General features: G+C 39.2%; 1 protein-coding gene across 50 annotated transcripts in view; it reads left to right on the top strand.

Annotated features, from left to right (window-relative positions):
• The window catches only part of SORBS1 (sorbin and SH3 domain containing 1), a 181,379-nt gene that overhangs the window by 136,120 nt on the left and 32,722 nt on the right, over nt 1-12,537 (top strand). For 40 of the 50 annotated variants that reach the window (XM_062579806.1, XM_062579804.1, XM_062579823.1 and 37 more), the window contains 7 exons: nt 51-114; nt 1,276-1,350; nt 1,679-1,741; nt 5,542-5,589; nt 5,704-5,833; nt 7,888-8,002; nt 11,132-11,215. In XM_062579806.1, coding sequence (XP_062435790.1) covers nt 51-114; nt 1,276-1,350; nt 1,679-1,741; nt 5,542-5,589; nt 5,704-5,833; nt 7,888-8,002; nt 11,132-11,215 — 579 coding nt within the window. The remainder of the gene's footprint in view (nt 1-50; nt 115-1,275; nt 1,351-1,678; nt 1,742-5,541; nt 5,590-5,703; nt 5,834-7,887; nt 8,003-11,131; nt 11,216-12,537) is intronic. The other 10 variants (XM_062579821.1, XM_062579848.1, XM_062579831.1 and 7 more) reach the window with 2 other exon arrangements.

Genomic DNA, 12,537 nt, shown 5'->3' with positions numbered 1-12,537 from the left:
GCAGAATTCACATTTGGGAATATTTATGTGTGTACATATTTTTCCGATAGAACACAGAGAGATCGAAGGACTGGTACAAGACAATGTTCAAACAGATCCACAAGCTAAACAGAGGTACTGTAATACAGATTTTTTTGTTTTTAATTTACTTTAAAAGATCACCTTGATAACATTTTGTTTCATACATATGAAGAATTGTACTGGATGTTAAATAACAGCATTTTATATATTAACTAGTGTTTGCTCTGGAGCTCAGACCTCAACAACTGTGTTTAAAATCTCTAAAAATTCAAAGAAAAATATTAGTTGTTCTGTGAGGTAAACTGCAGCACCTTCATGAAATCAAGAGTTCTATTTGAGATGCGAAATCAGAAAGCTGCTAAAAATTCAATGGAATTTAGAGAAAACAGGTCTCTGAACTCCAGTGTTGGCAAGTAAAAAAAAAAAAAAAAAATCCTCCTCCCTCCCACTTTTAAATGATAGCAGGTTATCACTGAAACTATTCTGTGCAGAAAAGAAAAATATTTACATTGTAAGACATTAATACCTGTTTAATAAAGTTTGATTTGAAGCTCACTGAAACTAGCAGAAAGATTCCCTTTGATTTCAGTGGGTTCAGCATCAGAACTCTACTCTTCAAAACCCTGAATTTTCTGTTTTAAATGCCAAAAATTGTGGTGAAAACTTGTAAACTTTGTATTGGTGCATTCTCAGGGAATCCGCTACTTCGTGGCACTTCTGTACCTGATGGTCTGGTATATTCATGTTCTTCTATGTGGGAAATGGCTGTAGTAGTATTAGCAAATGAAACCCTCCAAACAGCCTGATGTACAGTCAAATGCTATTCAGAGCTGCGCTTATAAAATGAAACATAGAGCATGCAAAACTTGAGCTGTATTTGCTGCTGCAGGTGCTGTCATGATGAGCTTTGTGCGTACTTAGGCACTGCGTTGTATTGGATGGAATGAGAATGAGTTAAAGTGTTTCCTGATCACGGTGCTCCCTAACAGAGGTTCTTCAGCTCAGTTAGAGGTCACGCTTCAGGAAGGAGAACTTCAGGCAGGAGAATGAGTTCAGTCCCCACTGCTTCCAGGATCTCCCACAAGGTCCGGGAGTGCAAGGCAGCAATGAGCAAGGAGGCACCTGGGCCGTGTCATGCTGTAACATCAGCAAGAAAGGGACTGTTCTGCAGCTTGCATGGATTTTTGTCTCGTCCTTTTTCCCCTTTAAATCTTTACTCTCTGTTCTTTTTTCAAATCATGTTCCTCTGCTTAGATACTCCTGAAGAAAATCCTTATTGCCCTACGTATGTATTTCCTGAACTTCCTGAAATCCAGCAAAAACCTGAAGGTATCAGAAGCTTAGTCAGAGTATCTGTTGTCTTGTGCTTTGAGTTAACTGTACTATAGCACTATAGTATTAACTAGATTCAGGTTCTAGATTTCCATTTTCCGTTTGTTATGCTGACTGGGAATTCAGTTACCCCAGTATACCTTCTTGTATAATGTATAAAATATTTTTTTCTAATCCATTAATCTATTTTAAAGTATGATGCCATTTACTGTAGTATGATTAAAGTAGGTAATAAAATCATATGGTGATAGGAAATTGGGGTATGAAACAGTACCTCCACTTCACTGTGGATAGTCTCAAAATCCCCTGCTTTTCTCTGCTGCAGAAGACAATCCTTATTCTCCTACATACCAGTTTCCTGCGTCTACTCCTAGTCCTATCTCTGAAGGTAATAATCAAGGACCGTATATACTATTCTGCACAAATGCTGCCTTGTCCGTTTATTTTCTTCCTGGAGTTTTTTCTAGTTGCTGAGCATTATGCTGCCTCCTAATGATTTGCTGCAGTTTAAATCCTAATGATTTGCTGTCTTGACTGTGTGATGCCTTTCTGGCTTTGCAGTGCTTCTCTAGCTTTTTGACTAGACTTTGACTAATGCTACAGTCCTGGAGTCTGCTTGATTTTATGTGCTTAATCAGTTGTGTTTAGCCATGCGTGTGCAGTGATTACTTAACATGCCTACAATGCTGACTTACACATAAAGACATGGTTAAAGTGAGATTTCTCCTGCCCCACTTTTAGATCAATACATTTCTTAAATTATTCACTTCTGGTTTTGACTATTAACACAGAATTAGGACCAGACCCAAAATGCCACAGAAGTCTATTGGAGAAATGGTTGCTTGCTTCAGTGGGTTTTGGATCAGTCCCTCAATGTAATCTTTTAGAATAAATTGGTAACATACGTTCAGGGTTGGCCTTGGGTGCACTGCCATATCTAGGCAAGGACAGAATTTGACAATCTTGTCAGCACGCCTTATTTACAACCTGAAATAACACCATCGTTCTTTCACTTTACCCTCCTCATGTGCTTAGCAAATTCGTTTAAACTTCAAGTACAATCCAGAATCTTTTGCATTCGTATTTCAGGGACAGTGAAGAAGTATCTACTGCAATGATAATCTTATAACTGTGTGCAGATATGCATATGCATGAAAGCATTTGCATATGAGAAACATTGGACTCTGCTGCACACACTGGACAGAGAGAAGCTTCCTGTTTGGGAAGCTGCTTTTGGTCTGTTGGTACTACTTTTGATACTACAATTTACAAACTTGCCTACTTAACCTGTGCCTCAAGCCATCCCTGGTGAGACTATAAATTAACTGTTTTGGTGCTTATGTTAAACATCTGATGGGTACTGTGAAGGAAAACATACAATATGGATTCCAGCTGAGATGCTCAGGAAGACAGTTCACTGTTAAAATGAACGTGTAATGCTATTATATAGTATCTAAGATATTTGCTCATTTCTTAGTGAAACTGGAAGGTGAAGAGTCCTGCCCGGCAAATCACAGATGCAATTTAAATTATTTTCTGTTGGCAGAATGGTGTGTGGGTATGAATGTGAGAGACACAAAAAGCCTCAGTTAACTGGTTGATAAAGAAGTTGCTTATAATGATTCAGTTTTCTTGTTCATAATGAAGTTTTTGAATCCATTTTAGTCTTGTCTGAACTAATGTAGTTTGCAATTAAGCAATGATGTTAATACATTAGGAGCTTGGTTTCCCTTAAATATCTCCTGTGCATTTACACACATGCAGATGAATGTAGTATATTGTTTTTAGCTATTTGAAATTTTATTGGACCAAACACTTGTTCTCTATTCTCACTACACTGGGAAATGTTTTAGTCTCTAATATCTGCTTAGATTCTTTCCTTGGTAAGGAATCCAAAGTATTTGATGATGCAGATGGATTGGAGTCCATGTTTAATGTTTTGAAGACCCTTCAAAGCCATATATCCAGTCACAAAGGGTTTGTACAGAGATGGGTTCAAGTTTCAAATCTTATACAATCCAAAAATGAGAGTTTTTTTGCTGATTAATACATAGGATCTCCTAGAAACATTAATATTTGGACTTCTCTCTAAAATATCTGTGGAGTCTAAGGATATTGAGATTTAGAGATTTGGGCCAACTCTTAAAGAAAAATGACATTTTTGCAGATTCTCTAGGAGCTACAAAGGATCTGCCTCATCTCACAAAAGGAATCAAATTTAGACACTATGAATCTGTGATTCTCGGCTCCATTGAGGAAGTTCTTATAGATGGAATGCAAATCTGAGAGCTAAGATATCTTTTTAAGGCTCATCTCTGATTTACTCTTCAATCTTTATTGAGTCATTCCAGATTTCTGTTTCAGTATTCTCTGCTGCAAAATGGGAAGAAATATAGACACTCTCCTTCGTAAGTTACTTGAAGGGACAAAACATTATACATGTCCTTTGTTATTGTAGATATTAGGATATTTGCATTTGGAAACTAACACCTGAAACCTAAGATTTTTTTTCCTATATGATACTCTTGTCTGAATGATGAGTTATAATGAATATAGACATTTTCCTTCAAGTAAGTAAATCTTTTTTTTTTTTTTTTTTTAAATTTTTCACCTACACTAAAAAAAATACTATGAGACATGAATGGCTATGAAGATAGTTTTAGACTTTTGTTCATCTGTATTTGTAGGGACATACCCCATTTGTAGAGACAGTTTTGTGATATACCAAATACTGTACTATCTAAAAAACCCCCCATCTTTTATACAGGAATGCCTGTCAATTTTCTCAACGGTTCAGTGTAATAACACAAAATGTGTAATTGTTCATTTTCTGTCATTTGGGTCTAAAATGTGGATATTGGCCTGAAAATTGCTATTATTTAGCCTAAAGACTATAATAAGCACAAGAGAGTCAATAACTATGTGTTTGGAATTTAAAACCTTCCAGTTCTTTCAGCAAGAGAATTGAGCAGAAGGTTAAGAGAAGTTAAGTCTTCTTTGAGCCTTTTTGAAAGGCTTGTTTAAAGTCATGAGTTCAGGTTAGCTGTGTTATCCCACACATGTATTTGTTCCAGCAGTGGAGAATGTGTGCAATAGCTCGCTGATGTCCTTCAGAGAGAAGCTGAGATTTTTTGGGGTGATTGATTGATATCACTAAGTTCATGTAACACTTCAGTCTGTTTTTTTTTCATTCAGGTTTCTTTACCTATTTTGTTTTTCTGTCTTTTTATGCCTGGAACTTCAGTTGTTTCTTCACAGAGATTTTCAGTTTCCTTCACAGACTTGGGTCAAGTCACAAATCTCTGTGGCCATCATCTGTGAATTGGGTGGTAATGCTTTCAGCCTGCCACCCTGATTTGGGGCATGTCTGCCCTGTGCAATGCCGTACCACGTTAGCTTTGAATAAGGTAGTGAATAATTCCATAGCACAAGGCATCAGTTGGATCTTGGAAACAATATAGCTTGTTCATGCAGTGCCACACTTTCACAATCAATGAGGGAAAGTTAATTAACTTGGAGTCCAGGCCATACCACTCAGTTACACTTGTATCATTGCTAGCTGTTTTTGAGCTGCTTGAGTATCACCACTGCATTCTGTAGACATATCTTTCCTATTTAAAATCTAAGCTCTTCAGAACAAGAAGAGGCGCTTGGTGCAAGTATTCACGTGTGTTTCATGCCAGGAACATTATCTGCACTTAAAAGAGAATCTGAGTGGGTTAACGTGTTTAGTACAGGGAAGAAGGCCCAGTGATTATCATCTGTGATTGGAAGCAGGACTTCTCAGCTATATTATTGTGTCTAGCACCTAGTAGGTTATTTTAGGCTTGTACTTTGGCTTTTAGTACTCAATTTATCTTTCAGCTTTTGATAAAGCAAATCTAATAACACTTGCTGCAGAGGAGTTTTATAATAAAAAGTGATTGTTTTTTCAAGTGCTTTGAGAGCCCAGGGAAAGGTGTTAGTGCAGGTACTAGATTAATATTTATGTGTATTCTAAAAATTATTTTTAAATACAATTTAAACCTCATTTGAATTTTCTTTTTTAGGATCCTCTCTCTGTTGTAAGTATTAAATATATTTCTCTGAATTTATGGCCAATGTATTAGCAGAAGAAACAAGAGAAGTCTCTAGGGTTCATTCTTTGGGGCTTTTTCAACTCACTTGCAAAATACTTTTGTCTTTCAGATGAAGATTCCGATTCATACTCTCCTCGTTATTCCTATTCTGAGGACAGTAAGTAACTCACATTTCTTGTGCGATCTCTCAGATGAAAAGGATACATAAAGAATGTTTTTATCAGCCTCCTATCCAATTTACCAACATTTCTGTGTTTAACTTACCTTGCAGCGAGAGCCCAGCCTTCAGTTCCTCGCTCCAGGAGTGAGATGGACAATATCGACTCAGAAAAGGTTGTTAAGAGGTCTGCTACTTTGCCACTGCCAACCCGTACTTCGTCGCTGAAGTCAAGCCCAGAAAGGTGATGTGAATCAAGATCTATTTTGGATCAGTATTCAAAGCTGTGAATTGGGAAGGGGACAAAAAAGCAAAATTTAGGTTCGCAACAAGGGGACAAAGATGCAAAATTTAGGTTCATGGCTCAAGCTGAACTTTTTGGGGAGATGTGAAGATATAATTTAACTAACTTCTAGTAGGCACCAATGAGTTCCTTCGCTGTCACAGACCATACCCCTGTTGTGTCAGTCTTTTTCAGCAGGTATCACCCTCTCTGTCACATAGCTAGTTTCCTGCCTAGAGTGAGCAGTGTCCACTGTGTGTCATGTCTGTACAGTGCCTCCCACAGCAGAGGCACAGTGGAAGCTCTCAGCTCATTGTGGCACAATGAAGGCACCTTAGAATACAAGCAAATACAAATAATTATGGAGAAGGAGAATCTGGGTTTAGCTTGAGCCTTGGTAGAAGTTTTTTTCCATTGTCCATCCTTGAGAACCATCCACATGGACTTTATTGGAAGTAGGTTCTAGTTAGCTATATTAATTTTTATCTTTCAAGTTTACTTCCCTGCTGTTTTTTTGCTTTGTTTGTTGCCATGTATTTTAAACTTCTTTGTAAAAGTAATGAATGCATTTACCAAATGGAGGGAAAGTGGAATAGCAGTGAATATCTTATGTACTGCTCAATTCTCTTAGCTTTTAAACTACTCCTCCCTTCTTCAATTTCCAACTCCTCTTATGTGTTGCACTTATTGCCTCAAATGAACTTTGAGACTGCCAGTTCAGTGAGCACCTCTGGCCGCCAGATCAGGAGACCAAGTTTGCTGAGAAAACAGCTCTTCCCTGCATAGCAATTGAAGACGTAATACTCTGGCCCTCTGAGAAAACTTTTGTGAGTGAAAGGATTAGAGTAATTTGTTCTTCCTGTTATTTAGTGATAAATAAACATTGTTTCACCAAGGAGATGTTTCTCTGTGGTTGGAATCTTATGCAGTCAAGTTAGTTCTAAGCAGCAGAAGTTAACCTCCTTGTCACTACAGTGTTCATGGGCCAGTCAGGTTAGCTGTCATCTTGCCTTACTTTAAAAAAAAAAAAAAAAAAATTAACCATCTGTGTCCCTCCAAAGCCAGTGGAGAAGGCTGGCTAGCCATCTCAGTGGGCAGTTCTTATCCCATACCAGGTCAGTAGGGTAAGTGGGAGAAGGCCTGATGTAGCAGTGCAGGTTAGGTGCCTCACTTTTGGGTGGTGAATGCTAGGTGAGATAGATCCACACACCAGTGCTAATCAAGGCAGAATGTATTAACTGCAAGTTCAGAATTAGTTACCAGCATGGGTATAGGCAATGTTAAATTACCTGATTTCTGGGCTTTTTCACAGGCATTGATTGTTCTACTCAACATGTTTGAATATACTACCTTTTAGGGAGGAATTGGACATTACAGGATATGGACCCTGAATGCTTTGTGACTAATACTGTCTGAACAGTGCCCATGTGGACATAGCACAAAATTATACCATTTTGGATTTAGTGGACTGTTCTTAGCCATTTTTATATATATTAGTCTGAGCTAATTGGTTCACATCTCTAGTAAAGATCACCTCTTGGACCTCACCCAGCATTAGAAAGTAAGGAGTGCCCCCAGAGTCTAGATCAGTTGCAGCTGCTTCTCAATACTCAGATAATCAATGGCTTGGCCAAAATGAAGAAACTTACTCTGGGTTCAGCTCAAAGTTTGGACATGTTGGCATTTGTGAGCTTAGCTGAAGCCCATTGCCAAGCTGTTTCCAGTAGTGAAAGATACAGAGGTTTGGCAGTTCATTAAATGTACTTGGAGAAACCCGCCTCCGTCTCTTTCCGTGGTTTCAGCAGCTGAGCCATGTCAAACTCTGCCTGCTATAAATAAACAAATATATGCTCAGAGTCCTATCTGACCAGTTCTTCTTGCAGCAGGCTTCCTTCCTAGATTAAAAAAGTTCCCTGATTAAACCAGGATTAACAGGGGAGGGCGCCTGTCAAAGGAAAGTGCTTGTCTCCATGGAAACCACCATGTTTTCAGCTAATTGGTTTTTCTTTCCTCAGGAATGACTGGGAGCCTCCCGACAAGAAGGTGGACACTAGAAAATATCGTGCAGAGCCCAGGAGCATTTATGACTATCAGCCAGGAAAGTCTTCGGTTCTGAACAATGAAAAGATGGTAATGTTGTTTTATCCTAGTCTGTGGCTTGATCCTGTGGTTGTAGTGCATTCCCCAAGTGCTGGTCCAGTTCCATTCCAATAGGATTCTTTATACTTACATTGCTGTGTATTTCCTGTGTATTTTGTTTTGAAACTGTTTTGCATAACTTTTTAACATTGTTGTTCTCTATAGAGCAAGGTCCAGGGGGACTGAGAGGCTTTTTTCTTTTTTGATGTGTTGTTTTCTGTGTTAAGTATGGATCACTAACCCTAGTTTTTAATCCATGTTTAACACTGTGACCTGTTCAGCAGCTGGTTTACCAGCTGTAGTTTATCTAGGACACAGCACTAGTTGATGATGTAGGAAGGCATTATGCAACAAAGTAGGCGGGTTCAGTTTCTATTTCTATTCCTTTTATGTCATTGGCTTTAAACACATAACAACTAGTTTTTTTGAAGTATCAGTATTGTGCCCTGGAGATACCTGCTGGGGTGCTTTAGGTGATGCGATCTCCCCTCAGTTGCCCTGTTCCTCTGCTGGTGCTCACCACTTCCCTGGCAGGGCTGAAGAATTGAATATGAGCTGGCTCCACACCTACTGTGATGGTCTGGAGTATTAACTGAGCTGTCACCAATTTCAATTAGAGTTAATAAGTAGTGCTGTGAATTGTAACAGGTGGGGTCATACAAAAGTCCCCTTCTGCAGGCTTGGCTGAGGATGCTTGGCAAAGGGCAGAGCAGAGAGACAGTGCTAGCCTCCTCAACCAGTTCTGCGTAAGTCACCAGAGCTCATTTGAAACGTTCTTCAGTGGTACGAGTGTGACACTGTAAGTGCTCAAAAATACTGAGTGAGGTTATTACTGAATAACAAGTTTGATACCTAAAAATGTAATTGTTCTATATCAACATTTATTTGGAGGGTTCAATCTGAAGCGCTAGCTGACTGTGAGATTTGGAGTACAAAGTGGACTCTCTGCATAAACAGCTCTGACGTAGAGCTGGTCATGGAGTAGTAAAGGAGTGGTCGTGAAAAACATAACTCTTGGATTTTTACTGAAACACAAGAGTGAACAGAAAGTTAAATCAATAGAAATATAGAATCAAGTCTGATCTGGGACATGGTGTTTGTGCTTAGTGTTTTAGTGGGTTTTCTTTTGCTCCAACCAAAGTCCATGACTTTTTAAAGATCATGCAACCAAATTCCTTTCACACCTGCGTAACTGATTTCACTGGACATTGGCTCAGCCCAGTAGAGAAATGCCATTGAGGAATGATTTGAACACAGTATCACAGCTCCAGTCCTGCCATCCCTCCTGGAGCAAGATTTCTGATGATTTCAGTGGCAATTTTGTCTCACAGAAAACAAACAGGATTAAACCTTGTGGCAAAAGACCTGCTTTGTCAGTACACTCAAGCCTTTTTGAAAGGTCTGACATAATTGTGGTACTATTCACATGTTCAGACTTCATCAGGTACATAACTCAACTGTTGAATCAGAGTCAAAAAACCACAAGCAGTGGCATGACCAGTATAATTGAGAAAAGCCCTACAGAGTTCATCAAAGATCAGAGGACATGATAGCTCTGTTACTTTCGGTGTTACGTTTTGAGCTTTAATTCCGTATCATAGATCACAGACATGGAAGAAAAGTCTGGAAATAGTGGCTTCATGGTCTTTATCAATATAATTAGATACTACAGTAATACAGTGTGTAGTGACTAGTTCTTGTATCTCTTGGCAGTCACACCCAGAGTTGTGACTGTCAGGAGCCTGATCTAAAACCAGAGCAAAGAGGAGCCTCTCACTGATGTCAGAGGGCTTTTTGTTATCTTCAGCAAACTACAGTGGCATGATGAGATGAGCAATGAAGAAGAAATGGAGACATTGTTTCTACTCTGCCTTTGAGAAATGTCCGATTATTTCTCTAGGCCCTTAGAGATCAAACGTGATGGTAACCATTTATCTTTCAGACCTAAGCATTTCCCCTTTTCAAGCATCAACTTTGAGCCTTTTTGCTAGAGTTTTTTTGTGTGGCAGACTCTAAGGGCACCTGGTAAAGCCTGGGGCTGTTGGGAAGTCCCTCCTGCTCCCTTGCCTCGATAGTCCCATCCCACTAAGATTTGCATAGACACTTATGTTGGTGGCCCTTAGTCTCTGTGTGGCTCATCATATGTTGAGATGAGGCAGTTGGGTTCTCACTGGCGTGTTGGACCTAACATATTAATATTTCTAGTATACTGAGATCCATTATGTCTAGGGCTAGGTACATTGAAATACAAGAGTTAGATATCCTTTGGGGGGTGGCATCTCATAAAGCTGAGCAATGGACTTTATTCTCTTACATCTACGTCACTGGTCGTGTTACTAAACAGCTGCAACTGTTTCAACTATTTTTGTTTCATAAAACAGATACTATGAACAAAATTGAATTTTCTTTTCAACTGTACTATTATCTGTCCTGTCTGGTTTTTCTTCATTTTAGTTTTGTCTGATTCTCTAACATTTATTTGTGAAGAAACAAATTATATTGTCTCTGTATCCATCCCTTCAGAGGTCTTTCAAGAATGCACTCTTTCTGATTGTGTCCCCTTTGATTTAGAAAACCACCTTTCACTCTGTTTGCAGTGTATAGAACAGGGTTTCTCACATATTCATGTGCTGTTAAAGATGCAGTATTTTGCAGTATTTGATTCAGGTCTCATAAAATACATCTGAAAAAATTCTCTTTTTTGGCCAATTAAGGATTAAACGAAAGTTTAAAAAATATGTGCAGCTTTGTACCTTTGCAGTGAAAGTGGCTACCGGTATGACTGGGGAACTGATCGATTCCCAGCTCTTCCACTGAGCTTCCCCATGATACTGGGCAAGCTGCATTATCTCTTTTTGCGTGGGTCTCCTGGTCTGTAAAATGGAATCCATCCATATTCGTGTCTCTCACAATGATGCTGTTAGGCTTAACTGATGTTAGCAAAGCTATTTATGACCATTGTGGGAGAGATGCTGTAGAAGTTCCAAATTATAAAGCTAAATATACACATTTCAAAATGGAAACCATGGAGTCTGCATCTCTAACAGTCCCTTTCCTGTATATTCTTTGCATAATGTTATACTTCTCTTTCTTCCATTCCCCTGTCACCAATTCCTTTAGACTCGGGATATAAGCCCAGAAGAGATAGATTTAAAGAATGAACCTTGGTATAAATTCTTTTCGGAATTGGAGTTTGGGAAACCGGTAAGTTTGATAGCTGCAATGACCAATAAAGTCATCCTCCCTTTTTTAATGATTGTCACATCTCTCTGCTAAGCCCTAAACCTGGAACTAGCTGCCCTACTCAATTTAAAATGTAGTTGTTCATCACTTAGTCCTGGTGCTGAGGCAAAGCACTGTTCCGTGAAGCCATTTACAAACTTTCCCAACCTTACAGCCAAATGGACCGACAAGGCAGTATTTTTCACACACCGTAGTTCAGATTGCCTTTTTGTTGTTAATGGTAGCAGTAATGCCCTGTTCTCATTAATGAAATTGCTCTTTCAGAACACTTGTTCTCTCCCTTCCTAAGAAGGTCCAGGGTAGCTGCTACTTTCCCTGCTAGGTAGCTTTACACCAAGGAGGATTACTCATTTCTTCCTGCCTTTGGCTTGTAAACTGTAGGTCAGTAATTTCCAGTTATCTTTAAACTGATCATGACCTTATTTCCTGCTCCTTCCCTTATGCCTGTTGCTGCCCATCACCTGAATAAAGTGCCTCCGTCTGTGTTAAATAGCCCAGGCCATTCCCTGAAATATCAAGAGAAGAGTCTGAGAGCAGCATACTTTCTTTTCAAATGCAGCTACATTGCTGTGTGTGTGAAAGACACCTTACTTCATCTCCTTCCAGACTGAGAAATCAAAGCTTACCTATTTGGTAGGACAGAGAACGTTTTGAGAGAGGAACACATCCGTGGACAAAGCTACTGAAAGAAAATGTTCTGAGGGACTTCTGTAGCATTTTATGGCCCGGTTCGCACTAGTTAAACACTATTAACTTCATTATTAAATACTGTTACCTACTTTTATTGCACCAGTGTGTTGATATCAGCTTCTTACTGGTTCAGTGTAGTGGCTGTTTCCTCCTTCCCCTTGAGGTCAACTGTCAAATGCCCTTGCAAAAATTTTTTGAGCATTGCTCAGGTTTGCTTACATGTACAGCAAAACAGAAGTATATTTTAGAGCTCAGTACTATCTTCACAGGCTTCAAAGGCAGTTGCACATGGACACCAGAGGGCAGTTTTCCCTTAAAACTGAACTTTGCTCTCTTTTCTTGCGGAAGTGACAAAATTCCTCTGCACTGAATGTAGCTGCCTAAAGTCAGTTGCCCAGTCTGAGCGCATCAGCTGAACTGCATAATTTTTGCTGGAAAACAGTTGTGTTCAGAGGCCAGGTAATTCCCATTTGTCATAGTCCGCTATGCTTTTAGCTATGGGCCTTCTATTCCAAGCTAAAGAAGGAGCCATGAAAATGTTTGAGGTTAGATACCCGTAGCTTATAGGCAGCAAAAGTCAGGTAAGGTGAATC

The sequence above is a fragment of the Rhea pennata genome, chromosome 7, assembly GCF_028389875.1.
Source record: "Rhea pennata isolate bPtePen1 chromosome 7, bPtePen1.pri, whole genome shotgun sequence".
Taxonomy (NCBI): Eukaryota; Metazoa; Chordata; class Aves; order Rheiformes; family Rheidae; genus Rhea; species Rhea pennata.
The sequence above is the reverse complement of the archived record's forward strand: the minus strand, read 5'-3'. Positions and strand labels throughout refer to the sequence as shown.